The sequence below is a fragment of the Gallinula chloropus genome (assembly GCF_964237585.1).
Source record: "Gallinula chloropus genome assembly, chromosome: 2".
NCBI lineage: Eukaryota > Metazoa > Chordata > Aves > Gruiformes > Rallidae > Gallinula > Gallinula chloropus.
Genome location: NC_140086.1, coordinates 132,357,249 through 132,379,346, shown reverse-complemented (window position 1 = coordinate 132,379,346; position 22,098 = coordinate 132,357,249). Strand labels below are relative to the sequence as shown.

Here is a 22,098-nt window from a genome sequence, read left to right as displayed (position 1 = left end):
AGTTATGCACATGCATAACTTATATGATGTAAATAGTTTACTACCAAATATCAAAGACTGCTTATATGCCTAATATACGTGTGCATAGAATCACCTATAGATCAGATCCCTAAGGGGAATTCTAAGTGCTATTGACTTCATATGCAGTTCTGCAAAATATTTCGGGGGGGGTTATTATTTTTGACAAAATGATGTAACAAGCTGTAAATTTTACTTAATGAGGCAGAAGTGTTCCGCGATTTTTAATTTGTTAACAGTTGAAGTGTAAATGGAGAATGTGAATGCTACAAATGTAAAGGAAATGTGGTCTCTGAACAGAATGGCATGTTTTCACACTTGCACATCATTGTAGGCAAGTGTTGAAAAACATGCTGAGCTTCACCTGTCATATCATGTGTGGTTTATGTCACACCTTTGGCATTGTTTTACATGGTTCTGGTAGATAAAATTTTTCTAGAGCCTATGGATGCTTCATAGACAGGGGAAGCTTCTTGCTTAAGTTCTGTGCAAGTACTAGAGAAAAAATTGTCAGCTGTTTCATTTCATGTTTGACACGCATTTTAAAGCTTCACTCCTAAATGTTATATTCCCCCTGGAGTGTTTATCTATTCCATACGCAATGGCCCCTTTAGGCTATTTCTCTGGAGTGTGGAAGGTTAATTCAAGAGCTAATGAGTATTTTGTGTACACAAAGTAAAATAATGTAAAGATAAGAGGATCATCCCGTAGTATCTAATCCAGTAATTCATGAGAGTGAGAGATCCTTGACTTCAAGACTTTTTGTGAAATTCAGAATGGTAAAAGACTTGAAGAAAGTCTCTTCCTGCTTTGGGGAGTGCTTTGGCAAGTAGGTGATGAGGTGGAGACACTAGTCTTAAACACTTGGCTCCAGGGTGGTCTTCATAAGTTCTAGGTACATTGATTAGATGTTAAGTAAAGCCAAGGTTGGGTAGGCTTATGTACTCAGCTTTAACCTCTTTTTTCACCATTCATTGTGCTGGTTTATAGGAATTGTGTTTTAGAGTGTTTGACTGTCTAGTACATTGTAGGGTGATGACCCTAACAGAGATTAAGACATGGAAGTTGAGAGGTGGAAATCACAGGGGCTTCTTTTTCCACTGTCACTGTGACTTAACAGCAGGCACCATTGGGATAGTGCCTTATCATCTCAGTAAAAAAAGAAATGTTTACTTTAGTCTTTACTGAAAGGCATCCAATCATGACTAGAGAAACAGACACCTCTGAGGAAAGACGTTTGGTAGTTTCCTTTCCCCAAAATAATTCAAAGCAGGGACAGGCTATGAACTGGTTAAATATGTGGTATTAAGCCACAGATGTCAGTGATACAGCATGATGTAGCAAAACACTAGAGAATACTTAAGATCTAAAGTTAGATTTGAAATAGAGTTGGGATTTCCACTGCTCTAAATCTTTGTTTTGTTTTGATGTCTGCATATTATTGTGCCGTATTTTATTGCTTTGCCACATTCTGTGTTATCCCCATGGAATGTTTGTGAAGGAATGTGAAACAACTCACCAAATTTAAAATGATGGAGAGAACGAAATAACACTGATGAAAATTTTTGATTTGGTATGAATACGAGTATGAGCTTTACTATTTATTACTACACAGAAAGTATCATTTCTGCATCTCATGTCATGTTAACACTGGTCCTTACCCTTAGAATGCCAGGAATGTTATTTGTTAGCTCCATGTTTGAAGAACACAGGTGAACTCAGATTGCCAGAGTTCACTTATGAGGGATTCTGTCTGTGGAAGTTTTTACTTAACAAATGAAGATTGTCGGTCACAGGTAAGACAAGATACAATTCAAAACAAAAATTGGACTTTGCCTTCATTGTGGATCTGTACGGTACATATAAGCTAAAACAAGCACGTGGAGCTAGTTAATTTTCCTCCTTCATTGAATTGTTAGTGTTACATTCTAACCTTTTGGGCAGTTTGTAAGGGAGGTGCCTTAACACGCAGCCTGCCTTGTTGAAAGGTTTGTGAATCTTCTTTCTTTCTAAACCATTTTTTAAGAGTGAGAAAAACCTGCAGGATAATAGTCCTTACAAACAGTAGTCCTGTCCTAATCCTTTGCCTCATCCTTTGCTGCCTTGTCCGGTCAGATTGGAAAGGGTCAGTCCTTGTTCCTGTTCAGTTTTTACAAAGATCAAGGTCACAAATTTTTCCCAACTGCAGCAGTGTGGCTATCTGTCATCCAGCGGTTATATAGAGACTCAGCCTATTTAACATATACCACTGAGCAACCATCAAAGGTTAACCATCTTCCAACATACTAATCTAGTTGGATGCCAACCAGCTATTTAATGAAAAAGTCTCTGTGGCCTGTTTCTGTTTCTCTGAGTGATGAAGTTCAACTCATGCTAATTTAAAAGTTCTTCTGACATTTGTGTTTCCACATACATTGTCTTCTTCAATACTGAACATGAACACTTCAAAAAATAGAGTAAGTAATGTCTACTTCCTTTTTTTATTTTTTTAAGTACTGGAAAGAAAAGCATTTGGTCATTGAAACACCATTTGAAAAAGGGTTTAGATTTTGTCAGAGCCAGAAGTTTCAAAGTGAAGGGCAGAAGCAGGCAGATTTGCAAGGTGCTGCAGTATTTGAGTAGATAGAGTACCACCAAGTACTGTATTCTTAAGATTCAGACAGTGGCTTGAATGGTCTGCCTAATAAGGGCTTTTAAGGAAGAAATATGCAAAAAAGTATTTAAATAAGCAAATAAAAATGGAAATCCATCTTAATACTTACTTTGTTCTTGGTGAAGGAAGTTGCAAATATTTTCTTCTGGAAGAAGCGTCAAGATTCACAACCGATTAGAAAAAGTGCAAAAGAAAATAGAGGGACAATAGGTGTAGAGCACCTAAAAAAGGTTTTTAGGGGTAACTCATTGCCTGAATTCTTACATAAAATTGTCTTGTTCACAAAATCGAGTTACTGTAATTTTATAAGGGTAACCCTGGGAGGGAACCTACTGATGGATTTTATGTAGGTTGTAAGCAGGATTTGGAGCCAAATTCTTTGAACAGGAAGTCCAGGTGTGACTTTCTAAGAAACCTGTATGTGAACCTTTTCAGCTCAGGCAGTGTTCTTTTGTCTCAGCAAGAAGAGGCTGTGGTTGTCCATCAGAAGATATACCCAATGCAGTGAAACATGTGTCTGTGTGAAGATGTCAGATTCTGAAGTCTCCCTGACTTGCCCTGGTTCAGTATAGGAATGTGTGAATGGTACAGACACACTGTGCTGTGCATTCTTCCCTTTGCATGGGAAGAGAAGACACAGAGACAGTCAGAAATGGTTATCTACCATGTGAATTTAGACTTGGCAGTCTATTAAATCCCAGGGCTAGCATGTGCATTGGCTAATGTTTGGTTTGGCAATCTGCAGACAGAACAAGTCTTTTGAAGTCTTATGAAAATTTGTAATGATCAGAAGGAAATGGAGACATGCAGCACATGCTGTCCTCTACATGTCATTTTGATGCATTTTTTTGATCCATTTTCTCTTCTTTCGCCTGTTCTCGACACACCCAGAGTCAGACATTTCAATTTTTGAAAACAAAAGATGTAGTACAGCAATCCAACCTGTTCCCTGCTGCTATAAGCTGGTCTGGCCTATGTCCGAAAATATGCAATAAATAAAGATGTACAAAAGCAAAAGTTTCATTGGGCTTTTTTGTTTTGGGGGGAGGGACGAGGGGGAACGAGGGGAGCAAGAGATCTTTGCTAAAACCAACATTTTTGCAGCTTTGCATTTTAGAAACTCAGGCCTCTGTTCTCCATCACGGTTTAATGGCCATAGGGAAGCTAAAAAAGCTTTCTTCAACCCATGCAAAAAATAAATGAATAAATAAGTAAATAAATAAAATAATAATCTAACAAGCAACAGATGTTTAAACTTGCTTCAGCTGCAATTAAAACAAAGTCTTTGTCTTACAGAGTCTGTTTTAAAGCTCTGCATAGTCCCTCCATTTCTCAGTGGCTGGTCATGTGGCAGGGCTAGACAAGTACTTTTCTCCATAGGCCTTCTCATTCAACTCTCCACAGTTTCATATAAAAGCAATTTAATGAATTTGACTGGTTAGCTCGTTGTTAGCCCACCAAAGCATGGGTTCATAGACTGGTTTATGCTTTTACTAAGTTTCTCTGCAATTTCCTCATGAAGTCACTTCTCACTGGGGCTAATAAAACAAATCAAATGTGGAACTGTTAGGTTAAGCCAAAGCATGACTTTTCCTCTTGTAGTCAAAATTAAAGAATGATGCATCCAATCATTCTAAAAAGAGATTTCAAATATTTCTGTATCAAAGAACAAGTGTGCTATAGTAAGTATAATTCAGAACAGCTAGGGTTTAAAAAGTGAAACAGTAAGACACTGCTAAAATAGGGCAGGGGACAAGAAATAGAGAAAGTGTTTAGTAAAACATTCGTAGGTGATTTAATATTTTTTACTTAAGTAGGTGGTAACAAAGGTAATTTTTTTGGCAGCGATTGTCCTTGGGGTTTAGTAAACAGAACTCTGTTAGTGTGGCAGTGTATTCTGATTTAGGCCTCTTTTCCAGGGAGCAGATTTTTTAAATTTATTTTCCTTTACATTGATGAAGGAAGTACCATATTCCACAGACAGAGCTATTAAAGTCAGTGGTCCTGATTTTCGTTTCTATTAAGAAGTAGTGCTTTTTATTTCGTAGTAGTTGTATAGAGGGTTTAAGAAGGCCTGAACTCCAGCTAGGTAAGGTAATACTACCTCATTCGCTATAGTATGCTGCCAAGCCAAAGTGGGTTAAGAGAAAGCAAACTCCCAAAATGGAGTGACAATCCAGTGGTTCTTTTTTCAGCAATTAGTAGAGACTAGTTATTTTCGCAGCATGCAGTTGGATGAGCATTAATTAAGAATGAAGAGTGTTTTCTTGTCATGGAAGTACTAAGGAAGGTTGCTGTTTGAATGTGAATTCGGTGGTAGGCAGTATCACTTGTAAATAACACTTTTCTACTGTGTCAGTCCACATAACTCATGTGGTGAGGGAGCTGAGGGGCTGGGTGTCTTTCAGAAAGATGCATGGGCAGGCTTTTCGTTGTGGGGGCGATGTTCAGGCAAAATTAACAAATCCAGTGACAGAATGTCTGCTTAACTCATAAATCTCTAGAGAATTTTCAGTTTTAGCCCGGAGCGATGTTTATATATATGTCAATGAACTTAAAATCAAAGCCCTTTGCCTGGCCTACGGGAAAGGAAATGCATCATGAGAATAGGATACCTTCCAACACTAAGGATTCCTTATAATTTTCCACCGAACACCTCCAGGTTAATACTGTAGCAACAAGCCTCTCACAGTGGAATGTGGTGAACAGTCCTTTCTTGATTAATGCTGTACTTCTTCAGGAAGGATATAAAGGTCAAGGTTAGGAGGACTGCAGTGATTTACTAGCAGAAATCTGTTAGTTATTTTGAAGGGTGTTATTCAAATGTCTGCTTTATTTCCAAAGAAATGACTGAACTTGGATTGGGTGATTTTGATTCCAAGGCTGCTGGAAAAGAGAGCGCAACAGATTTGTTACTATTACTGAAGAACTGTATAAACAAACTTCTCAAAGGGCTTTTCTAGTCTAGACTGCAAGTGTCAGGCCCTTCTAACTTCCACAGTTGATACTGTCTTAATGACTCACACTATCTACCACTGCCTCTACACAGTGTGCCTCTGAGTGCTACCCTGCTATCAAAACAATCAGCATCTGGCTAAGTTTGTTTCTAGTGATGTCTAAGGAAAACTGATTTCCATTCATTACAAAACAATTTACCCCATAGCTGGGGGCAGTTTTCATCAACTTGAAAGTAATAAAATAATGATGGCAGATTAACAGATTATTTCTAATTTATTCGCTTTCAGTTTCCTAAAGAAGCAACTATGAGAATTTAAAAATTGTTAGGTTCTTTTTAAGATGTTTGAAATGCTTTTCAAGCAGCCCCTGGACTTGATGATCTGCCTACATGATAGAATATTATTAAGAAAGTGAGTATGCTGAGTGTAATAAACCTAGACTATCTGGTCCAATTTGTGTCAAAACTTATCTGATCTGCCTCCACATTGCTCTTTTTCAAAACATTTCCATGCTTCTTGTATTTAGCCTAATTTTTTAGGAGAGAAACTAAGTAAAGTCTAGCATTTTTTTCTTTTTTAACTTTGAAACAAACACAAGAAGATGTATCATAATTAAATTTCAGTTTAAGCTGTACTGTGTTTTTTCACTGCATCTTTGAGAAACTTTGGCAAGATTCTCCACTGTGGAATACAAGAGCAATGGCCATGTCCTACCCACTGCAACTTTACATGTTGGAGACTCCATACAGAAGAAAACTAGTTGTCTGTACTCGTGTAATGCCTTTTGTCTAGGTCCTTTAGTAGACCCCTGTGAGTTCACAGGTAACAGGATGAAACAGCAGATTGTGTAGGCCAAGTGGAAGCATTCAGAGCTAGGAGATGAGTCACAGAGAGTAGCATTATTCCTAAAGCAAATTCAGGATTAACATATCTCTAACAATGCTTGCTTGCAGATCTCTCCCACAAAAGGCCAAAGACATAGCCAAAGAAGAGACCATCACTAACTCAGGTGGCACTTCAAAGTGAAGTCACTGCTGATGGACAGAGCTCCTGCTGGCTTCCCTCATGTTCCCTCAAATAAGCCAGTCTTAGAGATGGGCCCCGTGGTCTTTCTATACCATGTCCAGCAAAACTTCATGAAGTCATCTGAATGAAAGTGTGTCAGATTATTCCCCTTCAGGTAGTTCTGTGTACAAACTAGGAGTTATTAGCAAACTTTTATTAAATGTGTATACTGTTCCTACAGTCAAACTTCACTGATTGTAGAACTCAAAAGCAAGATGTGTCTCTTATTTCTGGGAGTCAAACATAGACCAGGGCAACTTTAGTGATGCATAGTGACTATTTGCTTTGAAAATAATTTTAGTTAAATTTTGATCCATTATCTCAATCATTTATGCTTTATGATCTTCAAGAGGAATCTGGAGAACAAGTTAAAAATTGATAGATGTTTGGCATTTGGGAATAATTTTTCCCTCATAAAATGGATTGAAAGAGACTAATATCTGTTAAAATAAAAAAGTAGGATAGCTGTAGGTTCACTGGACTGATATGCCTGGAAGCAACATCATGTCACCTCTCTTCCTGCTGACTCCTTTATTCATCATCTGTCCTCTTAGGCTTGAAAGAAGCACCTTTAAGATGAGAGAATTAGAGTATAAATGGTCTCTGATCTCATTGTTCTATTTCCACGATCACAGAACTAAACTTGAAACAGCATCTTTCTTACATATGGCAGATTTTAAAGGGGGTTCTTGAAAGTAGCTTTGAGGAAAAATCATTAAATTTTGTTGATAAGATTTAGGATTCAGTAAGTCAAGCAGCAGCAGTGATTTTCACACAGTTCTACATCAACAACCAAGGAAGATCTGTGCCAAGAGCTTCATCATGAATCTTTTGGAATTAAAATGCAAAATGGAATGAGATAAAGAGAAGGTCAAAGAGAGCTTGTGTGAAAGCATATTAGGCAAGACTTTTCATTACTCTCTCCTTGTCTAATCTTTTCTTTGGGTGCAAATGGGTTGTAAAAGTTAATGATTTAAGAAGAGCAGAATCTTGTGATGAAATCTTGCTCATAGTATTTCAGTATGGTTTGAAAGATTAAGAACAGGTGATTCACAGACTATGTGTGGAAAGGTGGATTGCTTACTATGTATTTCCTGACACATCCTGTAAGAATTTGTGGATAATGTGCAGGGCTCTATTGGCTCTATGGGAAAGATGAAACTGAATGTTATTTTTACTTTCCTCTTTGCTTTGATCATCACTAATGACAAGGGAGGGGGAAAAGTAAACAAAAAAAGGGTAAAAACAAAGTTTAATTTTTTTTTTTTTTAAAAAGGTGTCTTACTAGCTTGTGAAACTTCCCAAATGCACACTTCTTCTGGAATGTACAACTTGAGAACTGTTAAATAAGAACATGGCTTAGGCCATAATTAAGCACCATCTGTTAAGTGGCCATATAAGATTTTTACATCAAAAAAAAATCCAGAGAAAGATTGTTTGAATGTTAAATATCATGGATAGATTTTTTTTAAAACCAAATAATGTTCTTCCACTTTTTAAAATTAAATGTTGTGACTGATGAAAATGTGTGCATTTTCATTCATAGAACCAGACAATACAGTACTTTAGCAATGTTTATTTTTGTAAAAAAAAAAAAAAAAAGAAACCAATGAATTTGAAAGGAAGTCATCATATCTGTCTTTTGATTGCACACTTTTAAACAAAAATAATACAGAGTGGAGAATGAAAGAAACATTTTTTTTATGTTGCTACTTCAAAATAACACCTAAGTCTATGAATTTTCAAAATGAAAATATATATACCAAGAATGCTAATATGTCTATTTTACATTATCTACAAAATGTATGTTCTAATCCAGCCACAAATCATAGGAAAATACTTTGATAAGTGAGAAAAGCTATAAACATAAGAACATTTTTGAGGGAAATAACACACATAAAAGCTCATTAAATAATTACAACAACAAATAAATAGTTTGTTCAGCTTTACTTTTTGATTGCTGCCATGCATATTTTAATTTTTGGTATACTGAGATAAGAGAAAGGTCAGCATGCAAGGCTTTTTTTTTTTTTAGAATGAATCTGAAAGCAGATACTAGGTGCTGTACTTTTAAGCTGTTGTCAGAAGTTCATAAAACATGATATTAGAAGGCAATAGACGTGATAACTGTTCTCATGGAAACACACAACAAAGCATCTTTTTACAAAATAGACTTCAGTGAACATTCATGGCAAGTTTTCTTTGCCTCCATGGCTGGAGAGAATGTGAAAGTTTATAATGTGGGTTTGGAAGGCTTGTGTTATTCCCCATCTTGAGCATTTGGAAAACCACCTAACAGGTCCATATGCTGAGAATGCCCCATTGATTTTGGTCAAAGCAATAAGCATGTAGTGTCATCTGAGAACACAGCAATGGCAGACTTGTCTTTAAGCAGTCAGAAGGGTAAAGCAAATGGTTACAGGCAAGTTCAGTTTGGGCAGGAGCAGAGGGAGATGAGAGAGGAGGGAATGTCTGACTTCTAACTTGTACTGTGCTTGCTGGATTTACTGGCTCTTTTCCTCTCTTTGTGATGCTGGATGGGTTTTGCTTGAGAGGTTCCCTCAAAGTTGTGGCTGGACTCGTTGTGCTGCCTGGTGTATCGCTTGCACTTGCAGGCCGTCACCACGGTTATTTTGTAGGTTCTTATACTTCCATCCTGGCACTGAAGCTGGATCCTCTGGGTGCGAGTTTTGTCGTTGACACATCTCCACTCTTGTGAGCTCCGCCTGCTCCAGTACTTGGTTCCGTAACCTCCTCCAATCCAGTTGGGGAGCAGTGGCAAAGGGAGGCATTCACCAGCACACACCAGCTCCTTCAGCGGATTGATGCTGGTGCACTGGCCATCTGAAATGTACTTGGTAGATCTCAGCTCCCGGCAGCCAACTTGGACACGATCTGCAGAATGCACAGAATAATAAAACACTGAGATTCAGAAGGGAGAGATTTCCTTAACCAGTCATTTTCACATTAGCCAGCTATGTTTTGGAGAAGTTAAAGTAGGCTGTAATCTTTACAGGACATCTCTTTACTGCTGTGTCCCCCAACACAAGGGCCTCAAGCGCTGATGGTATCTCTGGGCATTACCACAGCATAAAGAAATCATAATGATATGCACTTCAGCAGTTGTGGTGAGAGAGGCAATTTTATTCTCTATCCTGCTTCTCAGGGACATACCTTTTAGAAGAGAAAAAAACGCCCCAGGGGAAGAAATGTTTCCTGTTTGTTCTCAGTCTAGGGAATCTTCTCTGTGATGTTTACAACAATTATGCTGGATCATTAGCAAGGGGGAAAAAAGTGCTTTGGACGCTGTGTATATGCTTTTAAATGAATTTCAAACAGTGAGTTTTGTTCTCATTCGATGGTTACAGTGGACTGAGTGTCCCATGAGCACTGCTGCTCTGAACACAGCTAGTGCAGAAGTGGTAACAGCTGAAGTTTACCAGGGCATGGTGTTCTGCATACCAACTATGAATGATGAGCACTAGCGATTTCAGAGCTGTCGTTTTGCCCTCAGGGTAACAGCATCTTTGTATCTGTAGTAGTCTTGATATTACAGGTAACATAGAGGATCCTGAAAATTCTCTCAGGCGACTGACACAGAATCAGCATGCAGAGCTTTCTCACACAGGCATGTTTGTACCCGTCTGTATGTGCAGCTCTGCACCCTGCAATAAACACAACTGTTTATTTCAGTAATTACACTTTGAAATAAACGCCCACAGTGCGCTTAATTTTAATAGGCAATCTTTACTGGCTGTGCTCTCCCTCTTTCTGAAGGACAATTACGGCGCAGATTCTACACACAATGCAATTAACTAACGCCTTTAAAATAGAAGTAATTACTAGAAACATTTTAGAGTGAATCATAAAAGACTTTGAAGGTACATCTACATATCACAGCTACAGGCTGCTTCTGTTTCTACTTGGATTTTTGGAAGCAAGTTCTGAACGGAGACACTGACTTACAGAGTACTTCACCCTGTCCCCCATGTCTCAGGGTGGGCAGCAGAAGTGACTGCAGCTGATCAGAGGGACCCTCTAAAAGAGCTGTTCTGCCTGCCTTGAGGAAAAGAGTCAATCCTGCCTTCCTGCAGCTGCGCTTAGGAATGTACCTGAAAGCAGCTGGGCACAAGATTTGAGTTTGTGCCTTGCCTGGCTCAGCTTTTCTCCGGTGACAGCTCACTGACAATGAATACCTATTGGGCTGCTCCAGTAATCTCATAATGATGAGATGTTTCCTGTGCACTTAAACCCTCAGCATTCATAGAAGCTGACACACCTGGTTTAGCCAAAAGGTATTGGTGTCACTTTTTGCCTTCACTTTCCAGGGATGACACTATTTTTATCGGATCATTGTGGGTGGGTTGGCGTGTGTGTTTCTCTATTTGGATTTCTTTGGTTTTAAGGAGGCGGGCAGGGGAGGGAACAGATAAAGTCAGCAGAAGGTTTCCAGATCCTCATGTATCTGACATACATATAGATATATATATATATAACTCAGCAGGAAAAGACTGGATACAAAAAGGCAAGTTAGAGCAGAGATGATGGGTAAATTATGAGCTGATTTGTTTACTTTTGCTGGAGGTGTTAAGCGGGTAAGTGCTGCAGCAGGAAGTAAAACTGAGCAGCGGCAACAGAATTCAGAGTTTTTTATTGCGTTTGAAAAGTAGCCCAGACACCTCCCCTGCCCACAGTGGGAGGGTGAGTTAAGACACCGAGCGCTTTGGAAATGCCTCTCACTCCTTTCCCCTTATCTCGCTTCCCTGCCGGATAACCCACACAACCCGGCGTTCCTGGATGAACCTCTGTCAGGAAGTAACCTGCCCGAGAGAGCCGGTCCTACAGGACTCGCACGGGGGAGGGAGGCTTGCTCGGGGGCCGCCCGGCGAGGCGGATCCCAGCCAGGAACCGGCAGCATCTTCCCTCGCCCCGGCTCCCCCGAGGCGCTGGTTCCCAACAGCCCCGCACTCGAGGGGGAAGAGGGGTGGGGACTGGGGTCCGGGCGGGGTGCAGAGCGCGCTGCAGCGGGGCGCCGCGGCTGCGGCCGGGGGGAATCCGCTCCCAGGGTCGGGCCGGGAGGGGCTGCCGCCGGGGCGCCCCGCCGCTGCGGTGGAAGTGCCGCCGGTAGGATACTCACTGTTACGGTCGGATCCAGCGCTGGTGTAGTGCCTGCCTCCGTTCCTGGCTTGATTCAGCGTGCTGTTGCTGCTCGGGCTCGCCGCAGCGGGCTTAACGACGTGTGAATAAAGTATTTCTGTGGCATCGTTCTTGAAAGCCGAGTAGCTCTTCGCGAAGAGGCAAGCTAGGAGAAAGCCATAGAAGTGAATGGCAGGGAGGAGCATGGTTGGTTCAGTCTCTGCCTGACAGAGCTGGACGAAATCTTTCTTCTGATTCTTCAGGGTAACTGGAATTGCTCTTGAAGGTTTCCTTTATATATTCGGAGAGGCTTGGCATTCATTCAGGTGTAAAGTTGTGGATGGCTTCAGAATGAAAACCCACAAAAGGGGTGGGATCCCTACACGAGCCTGTGAAGACCTTTTACCAATAGGAGTGAAGGCTGCAGCAAAGGAGGAGTTAGATGCATTAATTGCAGGATTCCTATTTGGGGCTTTGGAGGGTATCAGAAAAGTCTCGGGCACCGCACAGCAGCATTCGGTCTGAGACCCGGAGGCTGCCGGCTCTGCCCTGCCATGCCGTGTGGCCCTGCCTGCATGGCTTTTTAGAGCTGTGACTAACACCGTGTCAGAATGAGCCTCTCTCGCTCATGTTAGGTAAAGTTACTTTGCCTCTTCTCGAATGTGACTTCCAGAAAACTTGCCAGCTCTGTAGGGATGCAAAAGTTTGTAGAACTTACAGAAGACTGCTAGTTACACAAATACCATCTGCTATATACCGAGATCACTTAAAAAAAATATATTTTGAATAATTTAAAGCTGCCTCTAGATGCTTTAAATTATGCAGCTTTGATCAACCAGGAGAACTGCTAGATATACTAGTTGTTTTACGGGAGTTTTCTCTCACTGATGTGCAGTGTTGTAAGTATGTATTTCAGTATCACCGTGCATAAAAAGCATCTCTTCTAGGCTTCTTAGTGCAAACATATCCATATGCATAGGCTTTCACTATGCTCATTCACCAAACTAGTCTTTTTTAGTTCGGTACATTGCCTATAGCATTCTTGTATTTCTAGTGTGTTATTTCATGTCATAAAGAAAACAAAGAGGAAAGAATAACCCTTAGTTTGGCACAGTATTTTACTGTGTCACACACTTACTTGATTTTACATAAAATTACATGGCCCAAATCCAAACTCTCGTGTAAATTGAGATGCTGTCAGTAGGCCAGTGCTTGTCTGCATCGTGGTGAATGGTTTATAGATTTTCATTATAAATAAACCAACAGTGATCGACATGGAAAGCTGTAGTGTTCTAATTAACAGGAAATCTTTTTCTTGGGAAAAAGCACAACCATGAAGGAGGCCACTCTGTGTAAATCTCACATTCTTTGTAACTGAGTTGATCTCTATAGAGTCATCCTGGATTTTATTTGCTGTAATGGAAGCAGAAGTGGAATAGGGATCAGTTGCCTCTTATGTCAGGGTCAAAATCTCAGTCATTCAGAGAAGACTGCTTTGTTTCATCCTCGTCACAAGCAGGCACTTGTATCGCAACACTTCCTTCTTGCATCACTAAGAAAGTTACCCTGGATTTCAGCAGGAGGAAGGACAGATCCACAATAGGAGCTGAATTGATAGCCCTTGCTTAAAAGACACAGGAAAAACAGGAGTGTTGCAAGGTGAAGTGAGTTTTACTGGCAGAGCTGCATGTGGGGAAGTTGAGTTGATTGCCTGCATCTATTATAACTAGCCCAACCCAGTTCTGGAATAACAAGAATGTTGCAAGGCAGAGTGAGATCTTTCAGCAGAGTAATGTATGGAGGAGTGGGATCGCTGCTCACCCCTGACAGAGCTTCTCCACACTCATGGGACATTTTAACCAGGAAAGCAAAGATGTGTATTTTAACTTCTCTTTAAAATAAAGTAGAAGGTGAAAGCTTCCTTAAGCAAATTATCAAAGATGATAGATACATTACAGTCCATTAATATGCGAGTGTTATGTTTTCTTCAACAGCAGCTATCCAAAGGTCTACTTTGTCGATGTTCAAGTCCTACTTGATTTTTTCTTCTATTCACAGATCATATAGATCTTCACACATCTCACTTTCCCTGCAGGATAGTCTCTGTGCTGAACTGAGCCAATATAATTAAAAACATGGAACATATTTTCCAGTTATCTGAGTACCTGTGAATGCCAGTCTGAGGACCTCTTCCCAGTAGAAAGATTTTTTCCATATTAGATGAAATTTGGGAAAATCAGAAGTTTCCTTGAAAGCTGTTTTCTTTGAAATAAGGCATCTACTCACAGGATAAAGGTGTCGAAGCTTGGGGTAGCTACAGGACTAGATCTGCATAGAGCTTGCTAAGATTCAACCCTTTCAGCTTTCAATAAAAGCTAAAAATCATCCTTTCAAATTTGGGCTACATGATACAATTAGGGTTGTTGCATACTTCTCTTGGTCTTGTCACTTAGAGAAGAAAGAGCTCAAAAAAAGTCTCCTAAAGCCTTGGTAAAGGAAAAGTTTGACCCTGAATTTGGCACAGGAAAGAGGATATAGATTACCTCATTTTTCTGTGCACTAGACACAGAATAGGCATTATTTTAATTTAATTTGTGTTTTCACTTGTTACAAATATCATATGAAAATTTCATTATTTCATTTCCTCGGTCAATACTGTCAGCCTCCCTGCTTTGAAAGGTAAGCTGAGTTTGTCAGTTAATTTGATTTATACTTTATGTTGTCAAACCTAGAGCTTGCAGTCTTTCACTTTTTCTGAGTCTTCCTGAGTGAGATTAGAAGTCGTATGAGGGGAAGGAATGCTGACAAGTCAAAGTTGTTACTCTTCCTTCAGTACTTCCCAGTCAAAAGGGGCTTCTTGATGCTTAGCTCAGAAAGGGTTCCTAGACTTAAAATGTTTTTTGCTTTCATTAGTTGGATGATGGTAATATGTTCTCAGAGGTGAAGGCTGTAAGTTACCTTTGTAGCCTCCACAATAGACGTGTGCGACATACAGTCTGTTCTTATACTAATCAGATTCGATGGCTTGTATAGAACGTTGCTCTGTGCTTAATCTGTAATATTGGCCATAAGGAATATATTACACAGGGTCTTTGAAGTCTGTACTGGCTTCCTTTTTGCCTCTGGGCATAACTCAGGATGTTCTTATTGATCTATAAAACCCTATATGCTTTGAGTCCTAGGCAATAAATTCTCTCTCCTTTATCTTCCATTATGACGCTTAAGATCAACCAGGGCACGCTGGCTATACCTGAGTGTCTGGAGAGGTTGAATGCCCAGTGTGAAGGGCCCAGGAGACTGGATTTCACTGCTCCTGTTCTGCTGCTTGACATGGTGTAGAGGCCATTGTTTGCTCAGGTCCTTGAAAGGGGACTGTGGGGAAGGTGCAGGGAAGAAACCCCTTAACCAGGTTAATTCAAATGTTTGTACCTGTACCCAGGGATAAAGTGCTACATTTAACTACATGCTTTTTTTGACTTAACAGCTTCTTTTATCTTAACAGCCTTGTTTCTGAATGAACCTAGGCGTAGTGGTAAAGTCATCCATCACTCCTCAGAGAGAATGGTATCCAGAGTTACCTTTGCCTTAAAACTTGCTTTCTGTGTTTTCCACGAAGGAAAGAACCACCCTCCTCTCAGTGGATGCAGAATAATACAAGGTGTACGTTCTGCAAAGATCCCAAAAGAGAATTCTCTTCTTCATGGTCATTTGTATAAGTCTGTCAGGATCCCATCCTCCGTGTTTCTTAGACACTATAATGATGTCCAAAGGGCAAAGTTTTGTGTGGAGTGCACACACACCTGTCTAGCAGCACAAAACAGCCACAGGGAATAGAAGGGTATGCACTGACAAGTACAAATGACTGCCAGAAAGCCTTGTCTTTGCAACCCACATGATCACTAACATGCACAAAATAAGAAGGAATTCCCAATTTTTCATAAAACTTGGGCCTCCCCAGTTTTACTAACAACAGAAAAAGGCCAGGGTTAGAATGACAGCTGCACAGAAAGACGGGCTCAAAATTTAGGTTCATGTTTTTATCGTTAGTCCCAAAGAGAAGACCATTAGAGCATTGCTCTTCTGTCTTGTTTCCAAAGGCAGACACTTTGAGAATAAGTACAGGCTCAGATAAATGACTGCAAAAAAGAAACTGACATTTATTACTTTGCACCTTAAAACCGAAATGACTGTCAGGCTATATTCTGTTAAGCAATAAGCATATTAGTAAGGTACTTCAAAGCAGCCTAAAATGTGATCTGGAGCACGATAAGAGCACTTGTCTGAAAGTGAGGTAAAATTGTTATAAATGCAACTGCTGAGAACTTGTAAGCTGTTGTGCAACAACTTAGCATACTTTTAAGGCTCATAGAGAAAACATGTTAGAAAACCAATTCCTCCCCCCCCGCAAATTCTCAAACCAAAGATTTTTTGAATACTGAGGTTTTTCTGTACTGAGTGGTACTTTTTAATTTTCTCAGCAAATTACATTTGAGAGATTCAATGGAAAACATAGCATATATTCTCATTAATGAGAATGACTAATTAGTTCTGATTTATGTCTTATTCATCTCCCTAAGTTTTTGTATTGCAGTTTTATTTTTTACTACTTGCACTTATACATAATGTAGGCAGAATAATTTAGGTCAGGCTGCGGCTTCAAAGGAGGCAATTTATCACTTTTATTGAAAAAGACATTAAATACAGACTGAAAAGGGGGAAATATTTAAGTTTATTTTGAAATTTGAGGAAAATTTACAGTAGAGTGAGGAACTGTCTGCATTAATTATAATTGCCACCTCTTCTTGAGAATTTCAAGTAAGATTTTAAAGACATGATTAAATACAGTGTGGTTTATTATCATCCAAAATGTTTTATGATTCTCTGGTTCTGATGAAGAGAGGAAAACAAAACCAGGGATTACAAATGAAAAAAATGTGACACTAAGAGCTTGCTTCTTTGGGGTAGCATTTTCAGAAAGTCTTAGGTGATGCTGAAATGTAACACTTCTTTTTGAAATAAAGAGATTTAGGGCAATAAAGTGGAATTTTTTAATATACATAAGCGCTGAAGTCAACTGGACTTCAATATCTACATACTTTCGAAAATGTTGCCCTTAGGAATGAAAGTCCTATTGATTTTCAGTGAGCCAGTCGCTTAAATGCTTTTGAAAATTTTACCCTCAGGTTAAAATTCTGAAACTCCTACTCAATGTTAAGCAGGCAAAGTCCCATCAACATGCCCCAGTTGCAAATAAAATAGAAAATGAGTAAAGGTTTTGAAGTCTGTCTTGTTTCTTTACATGTAATTAACTGAACTCTTAATATATCACTATGTTTCAGTAAACTGCTTTGTGTTTCTAATTACGTGGTCTGAAATGATTACAGTGTATTTAAAAAATGCACACTCTACAACAAACCAGCGAAGAAAATCTGGCATTGTTTCAGGATTTCCTAGGCAAACACTTGCCAAACCTGTTGTTAGATTCAAAGTCATAATTTAAAAACAAGCCTACAAGGTATCTGGAAGAAGATCCTTCTTTCCTTCCTTCAGCTCCGTCTCCCACTCCCTTACAAGGAAATGGCTTTACCTGTCAAAACAGAGCAGTTACCGACTTTTGTCTCCTGGTAAGAAACCTATGCTACCTGCAGAGTTTAGATTTGGCTAGTGCATATTCTTGTTAAAGAAAAAAATAACCTTCACCAAGAATGTTACTGTCCAAATTCTTCAATCAGATAAACATGCACAATTCCTGACTGAAATTGAGGAAGTCCCTGAGGGCAAAACCTGGCCCCAAATTAGAATTTTAATAATTGTAATACTGTGTAATCCTTTCCCTGCCAAGAGACAGAAACGGCCCATTCCCGCACAACAAATTCACAGACTTGCCACACACCCCGTATCAGGGTGAACCAGAATGTAATGGAACGAAGGGTGTACAGCTGATTTTATTAAAATGAATCCATCCGATATTACGGTGCATTTGTACAGTACTGAAAATCTCTTCTTTACTCACATAGAATCTGCTATAATTCAGCAAATGTTTCCACATTGTCACCCTTAACACTGCATTTTAAACACTGGGAGACTTAATTAAAATGGAGATCTGCCTCTCTCTCTCTCTCAAATGATCTGTAAGACTGTCATTTCATGTGTTGGTTTTTACTCTCAGCTGCTGGTATTTACTTCTATGAGAAGTTAGTTTCAGTCACCTAATTCTCTTTCAAGGCCAAAACTGTTTCATGCAATCAATGGATGAGTCAGGCTGAATGAAATTAAGACAGAGAACCAAGTTATCTCCTGCCTACGCAGACGCTACAGCCAATTCCTGACTTCCTTTCCAGCAATTTTAATTACCTTGAATTCACATGTAAAATACAATGTGACAGAATACCTGATAGGTCCCAGATGATTGAAGATCTCCTAATTAGAATGCTCTAGGATCTCTTTTAAAACAATAAAATTACTTTTTTTATTGAACTGAGGTTTAGTAAACCTCACTATGACTATAGTGTAGCTCTAACTATAGCTATATGGCAAAATGCACACTGAGAGTCAAGTTTCCAAAATCCTAGGGATAAGTGCTGACCAGCTTTTTTAGGCATTTAAACAGTGAGAACATTCTTGTTTTGCTGTTGACTCACGTACGCAAACACAATATAAAGAAACACATGCACACTCAGTTTGGCTAAGAGTGAAAAATGCTATTGCCATAAAGTTGAGAGGTGGGAATGAATATTCAGTACATTCCACCCATTCTCCAGGTTGTGTGTAAAGTTTAATATCAAAACACTTCAGGGAAGAATAAAGAATGGAAATTCTTTGCAGCAATAGGTGTCAAGATTTCAAACACTTTTATTCAGTCCAAGTCAGAAAAAAAAAATCCTCACATTCTGAGAGTCCTTACAGAAGAAATTTCAGAGGAAATAAACAAAATCTAACCAGATGTTACTTCTCAGTTGTGATTTTTTTCTTTGATTAATCTTGACTTTTAATAATGATGGTTCAACAGCAGCAAGATAATCCCTGCCTTAAGCATGGCATTAAGTTTTAGAGGATTGTTTCTGTTATCTAAACTTAGAAGTCTCTCAGTATACCTTTATGATGATAAACAAATATTAACTGTACTTGTTTAATCACAAAGTTTTAAGTAAAACCATCCTCTAGCCTGAAGTGCAGTGGGATTTCAGCCTTTGTCTGTTGTTCTATGTAGCCATATGATCACAACAGATTAGCATTTAGAATTAAAGCATAATGTGGTTATCAGCAAGGATGAATTTAAAACTACTTCCCCAAAGGTGACACTTAGTCCATACTGCTCATAACTGACCATAAGGTAGCTCTTGTCACTACTGCACCTGACGTCAGTGTCTCGGAACTGAGTAGGCTCCACAATGAACATCTGTTGTCCCATATTCAAAACCTTGTCACTGTTTATGTCTGTAATCTTCAGGCAATGAAGACATTCTTTTTCTGTTGTTGTGACAGAGATTTATTTCGGGACTTCAGTCTTAAGTCTATTTGGTATTACAAACTGGTTTAGATGACATATAAACAGTATTCAAGAAAGGAAATGTCAGAACATTCTGTTTGTTCACTTGGCCTTTCTGCAATTCTTCAAAGCTTTTCGCAGGGTTGCTTTTCTAAAATATATCCTAACATGGAAACGTTATACAAATAAAGCTTTCATAACTGTCAACATCTGAATTTATTTTTCAGGAGATGTATTTCCAATAAATTTTCGCTCTGAGAAAAAACAGAATCACGTTGTCCCTTCTGCTAGTCTTCATCTAAAATGTAGCTCTCATCTCACATATTCATGCCTGCCTCGTTAGAACAACATAACAATTTTTACTGTAAATGGAAGATCCTGCAGGTGAAAATCCCTGACATGTTTCTTCCCTGATGGTAACCAGGTTAGCCTCCTGTAAATCCAGGAGATGCAGGTTTTCTTCTGAAGGTTGGATATAGCAAGCCACATTTGTAAGAACAGCCAGTAAGAGATGGTGTTTTGGTATGGGCCCCTCTACCAGCATAATTTTTTTTCCTCCTTACTTGCTACCTTTGCTATTTCTTGTGAGGGTAGCATCATGAAATCTTGTCTTCCAGCTTCCCTTCAGAGTTTTTGCATCACAGACACCAATTGCCATCCACATGTTGAGTAGCCAAATGGATTTTGCATCCCATACTGACTCCCTCCTTTACTTTTCCCATTGCAAACTCTGGCAAACTGCTGGAGCAAGAAAATGACTGGCTGGCATTTCCATGTCTGTCCACCTGGTTTCTCCTTGCTGGAACACAGCTGTCAGGTGGAGAAGGACCTGGGGGTGTTGGTTGACTGCTTATTGAACATGAGTCAGCAGCGTGCCCAGGTGGCCAGGAAGGCCAACTGCATCCTGACTTGTATCAAAAATAGTGTGGCCAGTAGGTCTAGGGATGTGATTGTGCCCCTGTACTGGGCATTGGTGAGGCTGCACCTCAAATACTGTGTCCAGTTCTGGGCTCCTCACCATAAGAAGAACATCGAGGTCCTCGAGTGTGTCCAGAGAAGGGCAACCAGGCTGGTGAAGGGGCTGGAGGGCAAATCCTATGAGGAGCGGCTGAGGCAGCTGGGGCTGTTTAGTCTTGAGAAGAGGAAGCTAAGAGGAGACTTTATCATCACCTACAATTACCTGAAAGGAGGTTGTAGAGAGGTGGGAGATGGTCCATTCAGCCAGGTAACAGGAGATAGGACAAGGGGAAATGGCACTAAGCTGCGCCAGGGCAAGTTCAGATTAGACCTTAGGAAAAAGTTCTTCACTAAAAGAGTTGTTGGTATGTAGGAAAAGTTGCCCAGGGAGGTGGTTGAGTCACCTTCCCTAGGTGTGTTTGAAAAAAGGGTAGATGAGGTACTTAGGCATCTGGTTTAGCATAGGACAGGAACGGTTGGACTCGATGATCTTAAAGGTCTTTCCAAACCTTGTGATTCTGTGATTCTGATTCTGGAAATACCTTTAGCAACCAAGAAAGGAGACCGAGGATTGGGAGGGTATCTCTCCGAAACTTTTGTTGCACAGTTGAAACTTCAAGACAGGAAAGGTATTTGATGTACCTGTTAAGGCTGCATGCTTGCACAGTGTCATGAAGAGCTGGTAGATCAGGCTGTTCAATTTGGGGACAAATTTTCTAAGAGAGGTATTCTGAGGAGATTCTGTTACCTAGTAGGTGGCAATGCATTCAGCACTGTAAGCAGTGCATAGAGTAGATATTTTGTGCTCCTTCTGAAAAATAATATGGAGAACAAAAAAGGATATCTTGCATAGAATAAAATATTTTGTTCTAGGCATCCCAATACATATTTTTTGTCAACACTCAGTATCATTATAAAGTCTGTTAAAAAATCACTAAAACTGAACTACTGGAACTAATTTACTCAATAAAACTTTAATGACTTTCTCTGTTCTTAAGTGAAGTGAGGAAAGTGGTTATTTTATTACTATTCATTTAGTCAACAAGTATAAACAAAAATGAATGGATATGATGATTGCTACGGACAGAAGTATATGTGCCCATGAAATACTTGCTCTTATTTTCATTCTAGAAAACACTTACTGTCAAGAATAAACTGCTTAAGATAGATAATTTGGTTTATAAATTGTTGGAAGAAAGAACCATGTATCCCTTTGCTGCAGCATTAGCTTTCTTTACGGGCCCAGTTCAAACCTCATTGGAGTCAACAGAGATCTTTCCGTTGCCTTAAAGGGAGTTGCACTTAGAGCCTCCATGTGGCAAAACAGTCATGGAGAGACAAGCTGGCAGTGTTCTGATAATCTCTGTTCATAGCGTGCACGTTAAATTAACTTAAAACATGTGTCCAGTAGGTGGCATATGAGATCTCCTAGTCTGAAACGTCAGTGAAGCAATGGCACATCACCACCAACACGGGAAAATGAGATTTCACTGGTTAGGTCTAAAAGGCCATTATGAGCTGTAACTGTCTATATGCAGCAACCAATGTGGTCTTTTTATTAGCTTTTATTTAATTAACATTATTAGGTTCACATTTCCATATTAAAAAGAGCTTAGCATATTTATGAATAGCATGGCTATAAAATACTTGATTTATCAAGCTTGTTAAAAAGAGTTTACATTTTTTCATTTTTTCCATTACTTAATGTTTACTACTAATGTCAGCACATTTCTGCTTATAATGTGGTGGCAGGCCCTCCCAAGTCCTTGTTCCAAACATCTGAGGGAGGCCTTTTTCTCATTCTTCCTGACAGTTTAGTCTGC

General features: G+C 39.5%; 1 protein-coding gene across 1 annotated transcript; it reads right to left on the bottom strand.

Annotated features, from left to right (window-relative positions):
* Positions 1-9,172: 9,172 nt before the first annotated feature.
* Positions 9,173-12,147, bottom strand: SOSTDC1 (sclerostin domain containing 1; the record flags this gene model as incomplete). The annotated part of the gene is made up of 2 exons (XM_084280335.1): positions 11,831-12,147; positions 9,173-9,588 (listed from the first exon to the last, which is right to left on the bottom strand). Exons 1-2 carry the CDS (start codon positions 12,033-12,035, stop codon positions 9,173-9,175), a joined length of 621 nt encoding a protein of 206 aa, XP_084136461.1. The 5' UTR covers positions 12,036-12,147.
* Positions 12,148-22,098: the final 9,951 nt, after the last annotated feature.